This window comes from Sitophilus oryzae, unplaced genomic scaffold (genome assembly GCF_002938485.1).
Source record: "Sitophilus oryzae breed Bouriz unplaced genomic scaffold, Soryzae_2.0 scaffold_1440_pilon_pilon, whole genome shotgun sequence".
NCBI classification, from domain to species: Eukaryota; Metazoa; Arthropoda; class Insecta; order Coleoptera; family Curculionidae; genus Sitophilus; species Sitophilus oryzae.
Genome location: NW_022146105.1, coordinates 6,696,340 through 6,718,729, shown reverse-complemented (window position 1 = coordinate 6,718,729; position 22,390 = coordinate 6,696,340). Strand labels below are relative to the sequence as shown.

The 22,390-nt window shown below is 32.6% G+C and overlaps 1 protein-coding gene across 1 annotated transcript in view; it reads right to left on the bottom strand.

The window, feature by feature from the left end:
* Positions 1-22,169, bottom strand: part of LOC115876592 (fatty acid synthase-like) — a 66,489-nt gene extending 44,320 nt beyond the window's left edge. The window contains 8 exon segments of the mRNA XM_030892412.1: positions 2,540-2,731; positions 5,546-5,759; positions 5,880-6,021; positions 9,631-10,057; positions 11,053-11,256; positions 13,769-13,979; positions 16,533-16,706; positions 22,085-22,169. Coding sequence (XP_030748272.1) covers positions 2,540-2,731; positions 5,546-5,759; positions 5,880-6,021; positions 9,631-10,057; positions 11,053-11,256; positions 13,769-13,979; positions 16,533-16,706; positions 22,085-22,169 — 1,649 coding nt within the window.
* Between the last annotated feature and the right edge of the window lie 221 nt (positions 22,170-22,390).

Here is a 22,390-nt window from a genome sequence, read left to right as displayed (position 1 = left end):
TGACCTACAATAGAATTTCCAAAAATATCAGCCCGCGACGATCAAAATCGTCTTCGTTGAGTTCTTGTACCAACTGAATTCTGTACGGGTGGAACTCATGGTACAAAGAATACAAGGTATGATATTGCGCAGGTTGGTCGCTATGTCACAGGTGATAACAGGCGCTATTGGTCAGCACGCTTCGCGCGCCAGTTTAAATCGTCAAGATATTGTTATAAACCTGTTTTTTTTTTTGTTTATATACCGTCATTGAATTATCGCTAAGCAAGTTACTGTGGAGCAGTGCATAAGGAGTCGGGCTAGGAAGGGAGAGACCGGAGTTCAAATCTCGGCCGGAACATCACTTTTTATTTATTTCTTTAAATACTGTGGTATTCTATAGTTTATTTTTGTAGTATAAAAAAAAAGAACTATTTATTCTGTTATTTTTTAATCTCCGTTATTAATATAAATTGATTGTTAGTACAATACCTCATTTAATATAAAATAATATTCTACTTTTTGAAATGTATCGGGCCCTAATTTTACCTAAAAGTAATATAGTTTTAGTGATATACCATATTGTAAACTATTTAATATTTCAGTCACTTAAAAAGTTAATTTGCATTGAATAATTGCCTACCATTAAAGCAAATTTGAGCTATATAACCCTTGATTGGCATATTCTGGGTATGCAAATATTTCCTTTAAATTTTGGGTGTCGTTCAACCGATTTATTCTCAAAACCAGAAACATCTACATATAAAAAGAAGCACAGGTCACTAATTATAATAAACTTCACCCTTGGTATTACTTCCACTAATTATAATAAACTTCACCCTTGGAATTACTTCTATCACAATTACAATACGTTCATCTGCATTAGCATTTTCTACTTTTCGATGGGAAACAATAAACTATCCAACATTTTTTAAATGATCTAACAATTCCTCTTGTGGTTACTTTTCCATAGATATCCTCATCTCTGTCCTCATGTGAATTCAGAGGCAATAAAAATGAAAATTATTTACCATAAACATCGCAAACTAAAAACCTAATAAACAATTTTATACCGAATATAGAAATAAATTTACTATTTTTACCTATTATCGTCCAAATCCATGTTAATAGATAATTATTATTTTTAAATATATTTTTGGAACTGCTGGTTTTAGTAATTATTAAATTAAACGAACTAAAAAGTCTTAAAAATAAACAATTCTTAACCATAACCTCAAAAATGCAGATCTCCTGTCAACTTTCTTTATTTTTTATTTATTCATTATTTTCCTAGTGACGTCACAGGTGTTATGCGCGAACTGAACGAAATTGGAGCCGCTATCGATCATACCTTGTATTCTTTGTACCATGGGTGGAACTTGTGTGTTTTTTAATATCCTTTGGACACTTGTACGTTTCACGCCGGTCTCATTGGCTAATTTTCTTGTACTCAGCGTACTATCCATGGCAACTTGGCCCAATACGAATACCTCCATAGCTTCATTTACTACAGGATTTTCCCTCTGCCTCTTTTTATTCATAACGGAACCAGTTTCACGAAATTTTGCTACTAACTCGCCAACAATTTTGCCATAAAGGTGTTTGTCAGGATGGCGTTCATTGAATATCTGCGCAACCCGATTGCCACATTCATTATTTTTAAAATAAAGTACGATTATTTCCACTTTTTCTGCAAGTGAGTACATCATAATTGTTAAAAAGTTTAACGATATTGAGAAGAACTTCAACGCACAAGTCACAGAACAACTATCTAGAAACTACCGCACCTGATCGTTCAACCTTGTGGCAAGTGAAAACATGCCTGAACATCTAGATATAATAAGAAAAAAACAGCAAATTGGTCAAAGGAATTTATCCTTATCATTTACTCTGATAAATGTTTAAATAAACTTTTCAAATTTCAATCCTTCATATTTTCTCAATGACTCTACCGATTTTCAAAAACGAAGCGGGAAAATATAGAGAATAAAAAGCTCTCTTCATTGCGGCCTACTTGACCCCCCTTCCCGTTTGAAAAAAGTCGGGGGATGACACCCCCGCTTAGAGGGTTGAAGATTTTGCAATCATTTTTAGGGCAACAGTTGTCCCTTTCACAAACAAAATTGATGTGTTTTTGGATTTTCTGAAAAAACCCTGGCCGTTATGCCTTGCGGAACGTTTTCGATGAGCCACCCTGTATGATGGTTATGTGGTTGTGAAGAAACTAACAAACTATTTTGTTTTTTGTATTTTGTTTAGGAGTTTTGTATTTTGTTTTTCGATCAAAACGGTCACAAAATGCATAGACGAAAGAAAAATATAAAGCGGTAACTGGCATCAACCGCCACTGGGTTTAGTTATATTTATATGAAAGACAAAAAAAATTAACATGAATCAATATTATTATTTAAGAATACTTGAAAATATCCATTAAAGAACATGCATCTATGTGAAATAAACAGAAATAAGACATATAGTTTCATTTCAAAGTAATATTGTCGTAATTTTTCTTCTTTATGTGCAGTAATGACAACTATATAATTAGTTAGTTTTAACTTACTTATCCAGAACTTCAGCAAATATGGGTACTTCCAAAAATTCTTTTATATTTTTTGTAGATGTTTCGTCAATAACACCAAAGCATATCAGTAAAGGAGCTGACGTGGAATCAAAATAGGTCTGTGATCTTGCTTTTTGTCCAAATTTAGAGGCTAATAAATAACCTCCATAGTGGTGAGCACTTATATCCTTGCTATAGGAAAATAAAATATTGAGATAAATTTGAAAATATTAATTATACGACAGAATTATTTCTATTTAACCAATAGTGTTTTGTGGCTCAGTAGTGAATTACTACAAATTATTAATATTGTAAATAATTTCAAAACTGTAGAAAAGTTAATGTTACCGGAATCGTCTTAAAAGTGGCTCACCCCGATTGATTGCCGTATTCAATTGTTTTTGGTCACTTCCTGTTTCACCGAAAATGACTACAACTTTTGATTTTTAAATGACATCATTAATATTTCTTTTACTTTATTATATATATAGAAAATGACACTGTGAATAGAATGACATATCATATGTCAGCTTTGGACATTTTCGCATATGGTTTAGTTGAAATTGTAACATGAGGTTCATAACGACAATTTGACTCGAAATACCAAGTGTGTTTTACCAAATTATTTGTACGAAAATTATTTTTCCAAATACGCTATTTTTTTCTAAACCTTTGTTCCATTTGAAAAAATTGATATATGATTAAAAATACGATTTGGGCATCCTTTAACCGGCCAGAACAAGAGACGAAAAATATTAAACGCTGAACTCTATTTTTCCAAGGCTCCTTGTGTACAAATGAGCGTTTTTAACACAGCCTTGACACTCTAGATTGAAATTTAAAATACGATTTTTTTAATCGAAAATATCAAAAGTTGACATATGACCATATGATATGTCATTCTATTCAGAGTATTACTTTCTATCAAATAAAGTAAAAATATACCGAGGGTGCTATTTAAAAATCAAAAGTTGTTGTCATTTCCGGTGAAACAGGAAATAACCAAAAACAATTGAATATATGTCAATGAATCCCAATTTATGTCATATACCAACATACCAAATCTTTATCTTTGTTTTTTTTATCTGATAAAATAAAAAAGTTATAAGGGTGACCCACTTTTGAGACGCTCCCGGTATACAGGGTTGTTCACCACATACGACACGGAGTATTGTAGCTAAACGATTAGATTTTTACAAATTGTAAGTTTTGGGTTCGTTGAAGATCTATTAGAACTACAATTTAAAAATATTTTTGATACAGAGTGTCCCAAATAAGTAAAAAATATTATAGTTGTATTTTTTTAAATGGAACACCCTGTATATTATTCTATTTTTAGATTCTACGATTGAAATAAAGGTAAATTTGATTAAGGTTTATCACACTTAAACCTTACCGTTTTTGAAATATTTTCAATTTTATAAAATTGTAGTAAAAATTTTAAGGCTTTATTTCTCCCAAAAAACGACCTCCTCTGTATCAAAGTTTTTCATACTAAATATTTACTGAAGATTATTTATTGATCAGATATTGTGTTGCAATAATAAAAATTTTACTACCTTATACAGAGTGTCCAAAAATTTATATTAAATAATTACTAGCTTTAAACGGCAATAACTTGTTTAATTTAAATGGAACACCCTATATATTTTACATGAATCAGATATACAATGTAATTGTCTATGAAATTGTATTATACCATTTTTCACCCATCTCTTGAGGTTTTCGTAGAAAATGCATTTTCTTATAATTTTGACCTCATTTATCACTATACCCATGGAATATTGACATTTCAGATTTTTTTATAGCACCATAATATGTACAAAATATACAGGTGGTAAATATTGCAAGCCCATTTGCATACAAAAAAACTATTTAAATCTTTGTAAAAGAGTATACGAATTAAATATATCACCATTATTTCCTATAAAAAAACACCAAAAGTTAGTTACATACTTGTAAATTGTTTTAATTAATAAATTATTCTAAATAAATGTGGATTTGGCTCAGAAATCAATATAATAATAAGTTATGAAAATGAATGTCTCTGTTTTTATAAATAAGCATTCGTCAATAAATGAAATAAAATTTATAAGGTGTTACTTTTTACCACACTGTCTAATACACACATAAAATTCAGTTTTTTAGTATTTGGAACAGTTATTACTTTAAACAGTCAATTTAATGTAGTTTGAATACTGGGATCATATTAATTGGTACTCTTTAACAAAAAATATTTAAACAGTTTTATTTTTATTTTTTAATTAACTAAGCGAACTATCTCGACAATATTAGTACCTGTACCCTTTGAAAATTTGTCACATCGTTAAAAATAAGCTAAAATGTCAATATTCCATGGGTATAGTGATAAATGAGGCCTAAATTATAAGAAAATGCATTTTCTACGAAAACTTGAAGAGATGGGTAAAAAAATGGAACAATACAATTTGATAGACAACTACATTGTGCATCTGATTCACGTAAAATATATAGGGTGTTCCATTTAAATTAAACAAGTTATTGCCGTTTAAAGCTAGTAATTATTTAATATAAATTTTTGGACACTCTGTATAAGGTAGTAAAATTTTTATTATTGCAACACAATATCTGATCAATAAATAATCTTCAGTAAATATTTAGTATTAAAAACTTTGATACCCTTGGAGAAATAAAGCCTTAATTTTTTTACTGCAATTTCATAAAATTGAAAATATTTCAAAAACGGTAAGGTTTAAGTGTGATAAACCTTAATCAAATTTACCTTGATTTCAACCGTAGAATCTAAAAATAGAATAATATACAAGGTGTTCCATTTAAAAAAATACAACTATAATATTTTTTACTTATTTGGGACACTCTGTATCTTGTAAAAATATTTTTAAATTGTAGCTCTAATACACCTTCAACGAACCCAAAATTTACAATTTGTAAAAATCTAATCGTTTAGCTACAATATTCCGTGTCGTATGTGGTGAACAACCCTGTATATTTAATTATGTTATGTACCTAAAAACGTCTTGAAGCAACCTGATATGCTCCGCATCAAATTGATTTTGTATAACACTATCCAAAAGAATGTTCACTGCATTGGGCGTCCTACCACTAGCACAAATCAATCTAGGTATATTGTCAGATGGTCTACCCTGGTTTACTTTTTTCTTAGTATTTGGTTGGAGTAGTATGTGACAATTAGCACCTCCTAATCCAAAGCTGTTGATTCCTAAGCAATACATTTAAAATAGTTTCTAATGATTAGCTTATACGTTAGTGTTTTAGGAAGTGATACTACTCTTAATAAGAAAATACATTTCCGTCATACCTACGAGATACTTCTACCTACCTACTAAGCATCTGTCATCCTTAAATTCCGTTTTATCTGTAACTACTTTCAACCTACCATCCATTAGCGACTTTATACCTTCCCTAGGAGTTCTAAAGTGTAGATTAGGTGCTATGTACCCAGTTTCGTATCCTATAATTACCTATAATAGGACAAATATCGGAGATTAACAATAAATTGTGTCTTTTAGGATATCTATTTGTAGTATCTACTTGATAACAAAGAGTGATGTAGCTTTCTGAAACGTCATTGCTGTGTAAATCAGAAAAAAACTGTTACGTGTTTTATGCACTGTGGCAAACTGATATTTCGTACCTTTTTCCAAACAGCAGTTCTAAAATTACAGGAACCTTTTGTTTAACAATCGGTTTTTAATAAAAGCGTAAACGCAATAAGCTATAGTAAACGGAAATACAAATCTTAGTTACAATTGAGGTAGAGTCCAAGAGCAGGGTGCAAAAATATGCAAGAGTTTTCTGAAGGCCCACATTTTCAAAATCAGTTGCATTTTAGTGTTAAAAACCAAAGGTACAGTGTGGTTGAAACTGGTCTGTTTTAACAGAGAAAACCTATTTCCTGACTAGATAGAGCAAAACCGACATAGATGTCATGGTCTCGATTTCTGAGACACATTTAATGGCGTAAACCGTCTGTTGATATTTTCACTGCCAACTGAGATACGGTTTTTTTTTTAATTTTTTACCATTTGGAAAATTGCCCATAACTTTTTTTAAATGGAAATCATAGTTGGCTATGAACTTAAAAAAATACTGGCGTTTAACGCTTTCGAACAATATAAAGTTATGTGTATTTATTTCTAAGAATGAGAAAAATGTTAGGTTTTTTATCTTCGTATCGAAACGGGCCTTGATTTGGAGTTGACCTAATAGTACGAGAGCTAGCAACGTCGGGAAAACAAGTATTTTAAGACGTCTGGCTCTTTGATATATCTTTTATTATGGTCTCTGGAACAGTATGCGGCTCATCTGGCTGCCGATACCCGTTGCGTTCACTACTGCGCATCCAAAGAAGAAAGAAGATCCTCTATTTTTTACTTAGCTCTTTAAATTCTAGTATTGAATAAAAATCGAGCAAGTCCCCATTAGCTCGGCGCGTAGAGCTTTCGCCTATGAATCGAAGGTCAGTGGTTTGATACCGGCTGGGAGTGCAACTTTTTTATTTTTTTTTTCGTTTATATTCTGATAGTAAAGTATTAAATATTTTTTATCACCAGAGCGGATGGCACTTATGGGTTTATGATCCGTAGTGTATATAAGTAGAACTTGATACTTTCATTTGTTTTGAAGGATTATTGTGGTAATTAATTATTAGGCAGGTTTAGGATGGTCTGGCTGCCGCGCCGGTAGGTTGCGTTCACTACTGCGTATCACATGTATACAGGGTGTCCCATTTTTGCGCGTTTTTTGGGATTTCTCGTTTATAATTTCATTTTAAAGATTTAAACATAATATAAAAAAATTAACATTTTAATGCTTTATTAAGGTAATTTCTGCCTGTCTTTTTTCAAAATATTTTTTCAGCTGTTTATTATTTTAATAATCATTTTAATAATACTTTTTTTAACAAATTGTTATCTAAAAGCTACACAAGTTTATTTTCAGTTCAGTTTGTTAAGATAACGATGGAAAAAGAAAATTATCTGGTTAAATTAAATTAAATAAAATAATAATACTTTTTAAACAAGATTAATTAATGTTAATGTGTAGAAAATGCGCAAATCTAGGGGTAGAATAATTAGTTACATAAAAAACTAGCAAAGTAATGTGAAAAAAAAACGCATCATTGTATCTCCACTCATAAACGAGAAATCCCAGATATCCGAAATCCCAAAAAACGCACGAAAATGAGACACCCTGTACCCATATGATGCGCAGTAGTGAACGCAACCTACCGGCGCGGCATCCAGACCATCCTAAACCTATCTAATAATTAATTACCCCAATAATCCTTTAAAACAAATGAAAGTATCAAATTCTACTTATATACACTACGGATCATAAACCCATAAAAAAAATATTTTACTATCAGAATAAAAACGAAAAAAAAAATTAAAATGTTGCACCCCCAGCCGGTATCGAACCACTGACCTTCGCTTCATAGGCGAAAGCTCTACGCGCCGAGCTAATGGAGACTTGCTCGATTTTTATTCAATACTAGGATTTAAAGCGCTAAGTAAAATGTAGAGAATCTTCTTTGGATGCGCAGTAGTGAACGCAACGTGTATCGGCAGCCAGACGGCCTGCACGTTGTTCCAGAGAGCATAATAAAAGATATATCAAAGAGCCAGACGTCTTAGAATACTTTCTCGAAAACGTTGCTAGCTCTTAGACTATATTTACCTAATTATTGTTTATCACAATTTAATATTCTATATTATTATTTTTCTGCATAATTAATGACTTTTGAAAAGGTAAATCAACATTTCTATGATAGTATTACCAATTACAATTAAAACGCCTGGGTTACAACTGAACTATTAAATGGAGAATTTAGAAAGAATTGGATTGGAACAAGGGCCTCCTAGATCCTGTGATTTAACTCCTTTCGACTTTTTTAGGGGGGAAATTAAAAGACCTTATATATATAAGGAAAGAACCATTGGGACGAGAGAAGAATTGCAGAAGGCTACTAGGCAAGTTTTTGGACTTATTACACCAGTTCGCATAATAAATCGTTGGAACTCTGTGCGCAAAAGATGTTTATTGTGTGCCCAAAAAGGAGGTGCTCAGTTTGAACATCTTTGATGATTTTTTTAGAAAACTAAATTCGTCACTCAAAAAATACGTTTTTTAATTTTGTTCTTTGTTTATTGTATCGATTTCAATTGTAATTACTAATACTAATATAGAATGCTAATTTACCAAAAGTTTTTAATTATGCAGATAACTAATAATATAGAATATTAAATTGTGATAAAAAATATCTAGGCAAATAGGTCAACACAAAATCAAGGCCCGCTTCGATATAAATATAAAAAAATCTAATATTTATCTCATTCTTAGAACTAGATACCCATAACTTTATATCGTTCGAAAGGGTTAAACGGCAGCATTTTTTTTAAGTTCGTAGCCAGCTATGATTTCCATTTAAAAAATTATATTTTTTATTATTTCTGACAAAAAGAGCAAGCATGGAAAAAAACTGACTACGCCACTGGATTGTGCTTAAAAAAGTTCCTTAAGAACGTTTTTACAGAATTTTATTATTCCGCGAAATAAAAAAGTTATGGGCAATTTTCAAAATGGTAAAAAGTTAAAAAAGACCCCGTATCTCTGTTGGCAGTGAAAATATCAACAGGCGGTTTACGCCATTAACCGTATCTCGGAAATGTCTAGTCAGGAAATAGGTTTTCTCTGTTAAAACAGACCAATTTCGACCACCCTGTACAGTCAGCAGTTACAGTTTCGGGACACCTGGCGCTGAGAAGCGCGCAATGACTGACTGTTATATTTTTGCATTGCATTCGAATGTTATCCACAAATTTTCTGCCTTCAGAAAACAGTTTGGAGGTGGTAATTAAAATTACGCCTTTGCGCGCTTCTCAGCGCCAGGTGACCCGAAACTAGAACTTGTGACTGTATCTTTGCTTTTTAACCCTAAAATGCAATCGATTTTGAAAATATGAACCTTCAGAAAACTTTCGCATATTTTTGCACGCGGCTCTCCGACTATTATGTTTTATAGTGTTATGCTACTGTATGGGGGTGCAAGGGGGCATTAATAGTGTTACCTTTGCAATGGAGGACAATCCTGTCGACGGTTCTGAATGCCCAATGTTGGACTTAACCGATCCAATAAGAAGAGGACTCTTTCTTTCAGGTAAAAACACTTCCTCGATGGCTTGTAATTCTTCTGGATCGCCCACTTTAGTCCCCGTTCCATGTGCTTCGAGGTAACTTAGGTCGTACGGTTTAACCGATTGACATTCTTCGTATAATTCTTTTAATAGTTTCATTTGCATACTCCTAGATGGAAACGTGATTCCTGAATCCTTAAACCCATCACAATTTGTTTTCGCATGTAGCACTGTAGCGTAAATTCGTTTGGCTTCTTTCGACTTTTGCAGAAAGATGGCGCTAATTGCTTCAGATCTGGCATATCCGTTACCAGAATTGTCAAAAACTTTGCATTTTCCGTCCATAGCAATGGCACCTAATCTAAAATAAAAATTAATATTGTTGTTGGTCTATAAATTTTAAAATCACGTTTAGAATGAAATCACCCATTAATAGTTATTTTTGTATCTAGTGCGTGAAGTGCTACTTTGGTGATCGATACTTGAATTTTTTAACGAGACGTAGCCGAGTTGAAAAATTAGTCGAGATCACCAAAGTCGTTCGCGCCCGAGTTGCAAACAACATTTTTTTCTATAAACATTAAAATCGGGATTTCACTAAAAATTATTATTATCACATTATTGCTTCGAAAAAAAAGCGTGAGCTTGGAATGTTATGTTATTTTTTATTACTGAACATCGCCATCGATTTCCTTTTAGGTCGTTTTAATACTCGGTATTTCTGGTGCTTGCCGCCGTGAGGAACTTACTAAAATGACGGTCGATAACATAGAAGATAAAGATTCAGTTTTGATTGTTAAAGTGCCCGATACAAAAACAAACATAGACCGAGTCTTTACAGTGCAAAATTTGAATTATATTGAGATTTTCCGAAAATGCGCAGCTCTTCGTCCAAGAAATGATACCAGTCGCAGATTGTTTTTAAAATATCAAAATAAAATATGTGTTAACCAAGTGGTCGCCATAAATTCTATTGGTAAGATGCCTAGCATGATAGCAAAACACTTGAAGCTGCCAGATTATGAGCCCTACATGGGCATTGTTTCCGGAGAACTTCAGCCACACTCCTAGCTAATGCAGGGGGTGATATATTTAGTTTGAAGCGTCACAGAGGATGGAAATCTTCGACATTGGCCATACGTCGAGGATTCACAAAAATTCAAATATCAAATAAAATTTTAGAGTGTCAAATACCGAGATCAAGTACTTTTTTAGATTCTGTATCTCATCTATCCGAAATTATACCAATAAATGTATACATATGTTAATTTTATGTACCATTAAAAATAACTAAAACACTATTTACAACTTTCGCCAATTTAAATGAATAAAATATACAAATTTGTCTAATTATACCTGTAAAACTGTAAAGAAACTGTTGGCCACAAACAAAGCGATGCTGCTACTACAATAGCATTTTCACACTCTCCATTTCTTATAGCTCTGTAAGCATGCTCTAGAGCATGCAATGAGCTACTGCATGCGGTATCGCAGACCATAGATGGACCCTTCAATTTCAGATAATAACTGATACGGTTTGAAATCATCACTCGGCCAGCTCTAAAAATAATCAGGTTTGTTATCTCTATAGATTTTTTTACACCTTAGTGATGGGCATTACGATTCTTTTTAGTGAATTGAATCACACGATTCAATTTCTCACATTGAAGCGACTCCTACAATTCGTTCATTTGAACGAACACAATTGCACAGGCACAATTTACGTTTCAAAAAACAAAAATCGTAACTGGCACTACCGGCGATAATTTTATCGGAATATTACTTAAGGGAGCAGAAAAAGAAATATACAGTTCTTTCATTTGTTTTTCAAAATATTGGGTGTTGACACACCACCCTTATTTTTCAAAAAATAAGGGTGGTGTGTCATAATAAAAGTCATGATGTTTTTGTTCTTGATGTTTTAGTGTCAAAATTTCAAAATAAATTAATTTTAGATGTCTACAGAAAACCCACAAACACAGATAGATACTTAAATTTCACATCTAATCACAGTATAAGTGTAAAAAAGGTGTTATAAAAAGTTTATATGATAGAGCAAAAATAATATGTACAGACGACATTTCACTAAACAGAGATATAAACCACATAAAAAATACATTAATAAAAAACGACTACCCACCATATTTTATTGACAAGACATTAAACGAAATACAAACCCCAAATCATAGATACAATGATAACAATACACAATATATACAACTTACAATTCCATACATACGAGGCGTTTCGGAAAAAATAAGAAGGATAGGAAAACAATATACGAACATCTTTCAAAAGTCAATCCGTTTTCCAAAAATCAGCTTTTTACGTCAAGGGCTTTAAGCAGAATCGTGATTAATCAATGACCACATTTTTCAAAACACTCTGTATACATTTTTAAAAAATCTTAAAATATTATTCGGAAAATTTTTCAGAAAAATTAATTAAATAATTATATATAATAATTATATAACTTAATAACGTACTGAAACATACAGCGCCATAATATCTCGACCTTCGCCCGTTATGCTCGTAACAGGTTGAAAAGCAATGTATCTAAAACAACTGATGCGTTATTCTCCAACCTGTTTCGAACCTCCATCGACAATCGACCGATGCAGCAGCGTTCCTTTCCCACTCCGATTATCTCGACCGCCACCCTGTTATGCTCGTAACAGGTTGAAAAACAACGTATCTAAAATGACTGCTTCTCCAACCCGTTGCGAGCCTCCATCGACAATCGACCGATGCAGCAGCCTTCCTTTCCCACTCCTGTTATCTCGACCGCCAGGCGTTATGCCCGCAACTGTTTCAAAAAACCTGCTTCTTTTATATCCTATTATTTTTAAGCTGTTGTAAGCCCAACACGACCGTCGACGGGATCGACCGAAGGAGCTACGTTCGCCATAGCGCATTCCCCACTCCGTTGTCCGTTGCCTCGTCGCCTGTATCGATGGTTGACGAAATAACATGTTTTCCATCCATACTAGTTGTTTTTTGGAATTGCTTCGAGCAGCAAGAATTTCGGGGCGGTGCAGAGCGCCGACTTCGTTTTTCGTTTCACGAGCGGCCGATTTGTACGTGTCGTTATTTTATATCTGTTATTTTTTAGAAGTAGTAACGGTTGCGTTATGTTATTTCTAAATAATTGTTATAAAATAACAGATAGTTAAATAACAACCCATCACTAATAGGTATAGACATTTTTTAATAAAATTCATGTTGAAACCACTCTATTAATGTGCGAGTATCTCAATTTAACTTTTCTACATGTCTTGAAAACCGTTCTCTAAAAAACGTAAGTAACGTTCACCGGTCAACGTATCCTCGAAACTGTATGGCCAAGAAAAGTTGAACCAATAATCCTACACGCTTTTCTAAATTTGAAAAATTCATATTTACAATTTTTGTTTATTTTAATTTACAAAATTTGAATGTGACAGTTTCACATTTCTGAGAGCAACGACGATTGAAGTTGTTTCCATGGCTAACTAAGTGAAATTAGTCAAGAAAGATAAGAATTGGCTAAACCAAACCAAAAAATGGTGCTTCTTATGAAGTCATGGCCAACTGTCACTTCCATTTAAAAAAAAAACATGTTTTTATCATATGTCAAAAACGGCTTTAGAAAAAATCGGAGAACATAAACTCATTAGGGATATGATTATCTACAATTTTTATCTGAAAACTTTTTGTCTAAAATAGATTATAATGGAATTAGGGACAATTTTTAAAATAGCCAAAATTTGTTTTTTTAGAAATATCTAGTAAGCCATTAACTTTTTCAAAAATCTGTAAGGCGCCCACAATATAACCTCACAAAACTGCAATCCTTTTCCCCATTTAACCGACTCTCTATCTTCAGTAGTTTCCGAGATACCCATAGAGAACATCATAGGAAACCCTGTATAAATGATCTATTGCAAGTGTCAACTACTTATTATCAACTACTCAATTATTACTGGTATTACACAAATAATGTGAAGAATCTAATTGTAAATTCATGACCAGTGCGAGGAAAGAATACAAGCAAATACAATTATAATGATGTCACACATGTATTCATACTAACCCAGTTATAACAAAGGTATTAGGTTTGTTTTTGTTCACGTTGGAATACAAAGACACTTCACTTTCGCTAAAGTGAGCTCCAATAAAAACTCCAGTTTTTGTTCCTTGTAAATCAACGGGATTAAGTCCAGCATCTAATATAGCCTCTATAACAACTTCCAAAGATATTCTACATAACGGGTCCATTTCGTTTGGTTGGCGATAATGTATACCTAGAAATTATGTAAATCTTCAATTTAATCAGGATGTTTCGTTAAGTAACCGCTAGCCTAGAAGTTATGTACAATTACACACATGGCCAAAATTATTGCATGTGTCGTTTAAAAATATACGGAAAGGAATTTAAAGATTTTTTTTGTGCATAGCTTTAATAATCTGTAATAAACATTTTTTTGTTAAAATGGATACGGTAAACAATGTTTGTCGTTCAGCCCCAATATTATTACAAACTCTTGCACATTTCGATTTGTGGTCTCTTGAGTTTCAGAAGAAATTTGACCATTGTTTTGGCCTTAAAATGCCTAGAAACATTATTTCACAGTTTAATAGAGTCAGAATAGTAACATTGTCTCAACATGGCTACCGGCAAGTTGCAATAGCTGAAATTGTAGGAGTTAACCAAAGTGATGTTTTGCGAATATTAAAAAAAAATCAGGGAGACAAACGAGGTTACAGACTGGCCTGGTAGAAAGAGAGTTACTACTGCTGTGCAAGACCGTCAAATATTCATAATTGCACGACGCAATCCTCTGCTTTCTAGTACTGCTATTAAAAATGAGTTAGCTCGCCTTGAAGGAGTAAATGTTGTAGGAGTTAACCAAAGCGATGCTTCGCGAATATTAAAAAAATCAGGGAGACAAACGAGGTTACAGACCGACCTGGAAGAGGTAGAAAGAGAGTTACTACTGCAGTGCAAAACCGTCAAATATCCCTAATTCCACGACGCTTCCTAGTACTGCTATGAAAACAAAGTTAGCTCGCCGTGAAGGAGTAAATGTTTCAAGAAAGACCATAGCAAGAAGACTTCATGGCAGAGGATTACATTTAAGTAGGCCTCTACGTGTTCCGAAGCTTAATTTACAGCACAAAATTACGCGACTACAATGGGATAGTGTCAGACTCGCGACGAACTTTGATCTGGAGACCATCTGGAAGACGAGCACGCTTGAATGCAGCTCAACCCCGTGTCCCGTTTCAAGGGGGAAGCATTATGGTATGGGCAGGTATAATGCACGGAGCTCGAACTCCTCTTGTTTTTATTGATGGCACAATAACAGGTGCCTCATCTTAAACACGTTTTAGAGCCTATTGTGCGTCCATTTCGAGGGGCAGTGGGGAATGACAAATTCATTTACATGGACGACAATGCTCCTCCCCATCGCACTTTAGCGATTCACGAATTTAGTGAGGAAGAGGGTATAAGAAAACTTTTGTGGCCACCGATGTCTCCAGATATGAATGTGATCGAGCATGCTTGGGACATGCTAAAACGCCATATTGCCAAAAGGTATGATCCCCCCGTATCTTAAATGAATTTAAAATTGCTGCGCGCGAAACATGGGAAGTCTCAACATCTTCTGGACAACTTAATTGAGAGCATGCCACGTCGTCTCACAGCTTGCATTGAGGCTCGAGGAGGCAATACAGACTATTAGTTGTGAGGAATAATTAAAATTGTTTTCAATATTATCTGTTTAAAATGAAATTTGTTTTTGTTGATTTTCACTCATTATGAAATAAAATTATAATCTATAGATATCTTTATTTTTCTTAAACCTTTATTCAATATTTTAATTGTGATTTTCTTGGGTATAGGTTTTTTAAATTAAACCTCAGAAAAAATGATTTAAAACACCCAGAAATAATTTAATTTTTAATAAAAAAAAACTATACCCAAAAAAATCACAATTAAAATATTTAAATTATAATAACAGCCTAGTTGCACTAAGATTTTTAATTTTATATTAGTTAGTAGCCAATATGTCCAAAAATATAAAAAGAATCACGTTAGGTCCAAAATAAAATAAAAATATCGTCACAATAATTTTGGCCATGTGATGCCATAATTCGAAGGTTCAATTATTGTTCCAGGAATGGTGTCAGTCAGCGGAAACTGCTAATTTTATAATATTTAATATTTATGTAGATACTAGCATATACAAGATGTTTCAAAAAACATGTGCCTTTTCTCTTGAGGTGATTCCTCGCGTAAAAATAAGATTTATTTTTTATATCAACATAGGTCCGATTCTGCTTTGTTTCATAGTTACGGATGGTTAAGATCTTTTTTTTTATAATTTTCTTCCAAGTGGTTTTAGCTATTTGAACGAAATTTTGAGGGTAAATGTTACTATAGGTGCGACATATTTTATGCTTAAAAAAGTGTCGACATATTTACCAGGGACGTGCATATGGGTTATCAATGGAAAAAAAAACTTGTACGCCACAGACTTGTTTTCTTTTGTTGCCAGTATTGTGTAAACTGTTTAATACCGATTAAAAGTTGCCTCTTGATATTTTGACGATTTCACTGTGGTGGATGAGATAAACACAATTTTATTATAAAAATTTACGTTTAAGTGTAGATTAGGAAATGTATTTTGAATTTCTACTTGATAACGAAGAGTGATATAACTATCTGACACGTTGTAAAAATAACGACAATAGATGGTCGATACAACAGTTTTTTTTTCCTAAAAATTCAACCTTCGAAAGTATGTTTTTATTAATTTCTCTACCCGGAAAAAATAAAGGCTGTAACAAACCAAAAAAACTTGAGTCAAATTTTTCGATATCGTATAATTTTCCAGTGCGTTGAGGAATTTCTGGATGGTTCGGTTTCCACCTGCGATTATCGTCAGTCACCATATCAGTCTTATTAAATAAATTATCTCGGAATTCATGTACATTTCTTGATTCAGGATATCTACCAGACAAGCCTGAAAAAATAAAATATTTTAATAATTACAATTTTTAAACAATACAATTTGAACAAATCTGCAAGTCGCAATAAGATTTCGAAATTATTTCTTTCTTTATCGGGACTACAATATATTTATGTTAAAATAATGTTATTAAAAATTATCACTAACTGCTACGTTGTGTTTTATTTAACAAAAAATAATCTCTATTTAGCTTCATTCAGAACCTTGCAATTAGTGGTTTCAATTACACTTTATACTTTCTGGTTTACGATCATTTATAATGTTTAAAAAACATAATTAAAATTAATAGAATATTCTAGCAACAGCTTGCGTTAGTCTGTTGTATCCATAGAGAAAGCCTAATATTTAGCTTATAAAACAATCATCTTTTGATTTCTAACCACAATTTCTCTTGCCGGAAGATAATCAAAGGCCAAAATGTGTGGAAAAATTAGTGGAAAAGTTTGATAACTTTTTCTACTAATTGAAAATGTCTATGCTTATATCAAAACATGAAAACGTTGAGACCGGGACTTTTTAAATAGTAGGTATTAGTTTATAGTATAGTAGTATAGTAATAACATAAAAAAATGTTTTAATAATTTGGACATATATCTCTCTTTATTTCCTAGATAATATAATTGCAATACTATAACCCTAGCTGGTCCCTTTATTATTTTTTGTCTACTAAATCTCAATGGATTATCCATTGGATTCTCGCCAAGAACCGCGAAACATTGAGGAACTTAAAGTAGGCCAATGCCTAACAGTGAACGGTGATAGCTATTTAATGGTGATGAATGATGTTGATATTAAAGTGTATCCTTTGTGGTTGCGCTAATTTTGTACATATGACCCATCCTTAGTCATTATTCAATGTTTAAAATGCATTCTTCTAAACAGCCGCGATTACATTTTTAGATAGGGCATTATATTAAAATTATTTTGCATATATTCAACAATACATTTTATCTATTTATTGCAAAAAAATTACATACGGTAATCGCAATCATCACGCACGTCATCAATCATATCGAAATTGACACTAAAGCCTATAAATCTGACTAAATTAAATTTTGGCTATTTTTTTTTAAATTTATTGTATAATTTAAGATACCGAGCAGCACTTCATTTTACTTTATCGAGCAAATGATTGTAACAGATATTTTATTTAGATTAAAGCTGCAAAAATTAATTTAAGCAGGAATTTATTGTTGCTATGTTGCGCCGCACGGTGGGGTATTAGCATGAAAAAGGTGATCGAAATTCGAAAAAGCAAATGTGTTTAAGATTTCCCAAAAAAAAATGATAAGTTAAATCATGTCTGCCATGAATGGCGTTGCTATGGGTGTGTTTAGTTGCATTCATTCGTTTCAACGAAACGTCAAAGTTGTTACTTCTCACAGATAAGAGGTAAATGGCTAAATTTTATGTTTAAAATTATAAATTGTTGTTGTTCGTGTGCTCTTTTTACGTTTATATTATTGTTTTGATTGAAAATGGCTCGGCAAGCTGCAGGTATGTATTCTACAAAAACGTATTATTTATTTTGATATTCTCTATAGTAACGATTTTTTGCAACTAAAAGTTAAGCGTTAAGAAAATTTGATTAAATTTGTGACATTTTTATTTTACTTAGAGATTTAGTTACGCATTTCGAAGAATTCAGCATATTGTCTATATACGTTTTACTTAGTAAACATTTGGCTTTCATACAGTAGAATAAAATACTGCGACTTTTTGCGACTTTGCTGATAAAATGAGAAAAACATTCTTGGTTTCCTCTAATTTGTCAATCAGTGATATACTAATGCGAGGTGTAAACCGCGATGACATTGTTGTGTACAAAGCGATCGCTTTAGTGCTATTAGCAGTATAGCACAATTTGGCATTAGTAGCGACTTTAGTGGTATGGGCATTGCTCGCTGATCAGTCGTAGCATTAGTAGTATTAGTTGCGATATTACTACTGGCATTAGTGGCATTGACCGTGGAAACACTGGAACAGTGATTTTTCTTTCTTTCTTTAGAATCGACGAATTATCCTTTATTTTGTTCATATTATTTCCTCTTTAATTGAAAATAGCAATAATTTATATAAGGTCTACATAAAAAAATTTCGATCAACTATCTGTGTCAAATACCCCACTGTGCGCCGTGTTCAGCAACATTGTCGTTTATTATTTGACAATTATTATAATGACAGTCATTATCTATAAAATCCTAAAAAAAAATCCTAAAGTGACTCACTCACTAATTAATCACGATCCTGCTCAAATCACTCAACGTAAGAAGCTCAATTTTGACATACAGGTTGATTCTAGGGTGTAGAGGTTCGATAAGAAGGGATTTTTCGAAATTCCAGTTCCAAGAGGGTGAAACCACCCCTCGAATATTACAATATTTTTTATTTAAGAAACGGTCAAGTTTCCGAAAAAAACGCTTAAACACGTATATTTTATTTTGTTTTTTTACATATTTTAAGATTTTTTAAAAATGTATACAGGGTGTTTCGAAAAATCTGGTCATTGATTAATCACGATCCTGCTTAAAGAGCTTGACGTAAAAAGCTGATTTTTGGAAAACGGATTGACTTTAGGGTGTAGAGGTTCGATAAGAATGGATTTTTCGAAATTCGAATTCTAAGGGGGTGAAACTATCCCTCAAATATTACAATATTTGTTATTTAAAGAACGGTTAGTCTTTCGGGAAAACGCTTGGACAAGCATAATTTATTTGGTTTTTTACATATTTTGAAATTTTTTAAAAAATCACACAGGGTTTTCTAAAAGGTTGGGTAATTTCTTAACCACGATTCTGCTTAAACTGCTTGCCGTAAAAAGCTTATTTTTGGCAAACGGATATTTCGAAAGTAAAATTCCAACGAGATGAAACTACCCCTCAAATATTACTAAGTTATATAATAATATCGCCATATTGTTTCTCTCATGCTGACATAAATGTGAGAAAATTTTATCCAGTTTGTATGTTAATGGAAATTCTTGCTTTGCTTTATCATCACCATTACAAATGATTAATTCGACGCGAACGAAGTCGTGGGTACACGCTAGTTATCTATAAAATCCTAAAGTGACTGACTCAATGATTAATCACGATCCTGCTCAAACCACTCAACGTAAGAAGCTCAATTTTGGCATACAGGTGGATTCTAGGGTGTAGAGGTTCGATAAGAAGGGATTTTTCGAAATTCCAGTTTCAAGAGGGTGAAGCCACCCCTCAAATATTACAATATTTTTTATTTAAAAAACGGCCAAGTTTCCGAAAAAACGCTTAAACACGTATATTTTATTTTGATTTTTCACATATTTTAAGATTTTTTAAAAATGTATACAGGGTGTTTCGAAGAATCTGGTCATTGATTAATTACGATCCTGCTTAAAGCGGGTGACGTAAAAAGCTGATTTTTGGAAAACGGATTGACTTTAGGGTGTAGAAGTTCGATAAGAAGGGATTTTTCAAAACTCGAATTCTAAGAGGGTGAAACCACCCTTCACATATTAGAATATTTTTTATTTAAAAACCGGTGAGTATTTCGGAAAAACTCTTAAGCACGTATATTTTATTTTGTTGTTTTACATATTTTAAGATTTTTTAAAAATTTATACAGAGTATTTCATAAAATATGACCATTGAGTAATCACGATTCTGCTTAAACTGCTTGACGTTTAAACGATGATATGACGATTTTTGGCAAACGGATTGACTGTGGGGTGTAGTAGAAAACGGTTAGTCTTTCGGGAAAACGCTTGGACACGTATAATTTATTTTGTTATTTTACATATTTTAAATTTTTTTGAAAAATCATACAGAGTGTTTGGTTTTTACAAACCAAACCAAACCAAACCAAAAAGTTAGGTAATTGATTAACCACGATTCTGCTTAAACTGCTTGACGTAGAAAGCTTATTTTTGACAAACGGATTTTTCGAAAGTCAAATTCTAACGAGATGAAACTACCCCTCAAATATTACCAAGTTATATAATAATATCGCCATATTGTTTTTTCTCATGCTGACATAAATGTGAGAAAATTTTATCCAGTTTGTATGTTAATGAAAATTCTTGCTTTCCTTTATCATCACCATTACAAATGATTAATTCGACTCGAACGAAGTCACGGGTACACGCTAGTTTTGTATAATATCGTGTTGTTGATCCTTTGTGATTAATTCTGTTTTTTTGGCTATTTTCATAGTTTTTTAAAAAATTTACTTTTTCTACTTTTAAGAACTAAATTTTCGAGCTTTTTTATTGCATTTCTTGAAATTGTATGTTGAAAATATGCCGCAGCATTTAAACAGTCGAAACAAAGAGCTAGTAGCTTCCCTGATAAACTATTTTCAACAAAAACTTGACAACAAGAGTACTTTATTATCCTTGACTGCAGTCAGGGAAGTAAGTTTGATTGGTAAGCACATTATATCACTTTCAACGTTATTTCAACGTTAGTTTTTAGTAAATTCTGTGATTATTAGTTTGTGCTTTAATGGCATCCTCTTACTTATTATTGCCACTTGTGGTGTTGTAAGATTGTACACCAATAAATAAATAAATAACCCATAATAACGCTTCGAATAAACTTCATAATGGACTATTTTTTGCCGATATGTAATAAGTAAAATAAGCTATAAAACAAATAAATCAATTGATTACTAAAATATTAATTTTTAAATTAAAAATAAAACGTAAAATTCTTTAAAAAAATGGTATAATAAATATATTGTTTCCCAATTTTACATTAAGATTCATCTCATAAATCCATCACAATCTGACAGCGCTGGTGACATCGCTTATCACTCAAAGTTGATCACGTGCATCGTAATGGTTTTGCGATGACCGTACAAGAGATTTTTTTTATTAATGTTAACTTTTTTTCTTGGCGAGGCATCAACTCGAGGGAGAAGGGTCGTGATCAGATTCTCACAATAGGAATTGACCTCAAATTCAAAGAGAAAGAGGGATATATCCTCTGTTACAGATACGGGACTATACCAGAATCAGGTCTAAGGAGAGACCAAGTTAAAGAGGTGGAGAAAATGGACACAGATTCTACAGCCTCCACTTCACGGGTACCTCAGCCGGTGGCAAGCTCCTCAACTGTGAAGGGCACGGAGTGCCAAACTCCAGCCGTGGAAAGGTCTATACCCGCGGAGGAAGAACATGTGTTGTCAGAGGAGGATGGGAAGTACCCTGTCCCTCTTACATCTGGTAAATGCATGATGAGTTATAAAATGTGTCTTGAGTTATAACTCAAGGAAGGGGGGCACAATAGATCTTTAACGTCCCAGTGATTAAACCCCCCTCTCACTCATTCTACATTCTAACTTTTTATCGCTAAAATCAACAGACATTCAGCAAAAAAAATAAAACTTACCAGAAATCACTACCTCTTCGCCTTGCTCAGGTTCAGCCAGATATTTGCCTGATTTTATTCGAATATTCTCACTTTGAGAAGCCATGTTTAATTATTAGGTTCTATTAGATAGATTCTATTAATAACAGTTTCACACTTTTGGATAATATGAAAACTTATGGACTTTCTGGTGTACTATAAATCACTGCTTCAAGATTACAATTACCAAGAAGAGTTATATGGAAAAATCAACTCTACTTATATGTATATATCAAGACGGCAATTAAAATATTACATAGTATAAAATGAATTAACAACGGGAAATTA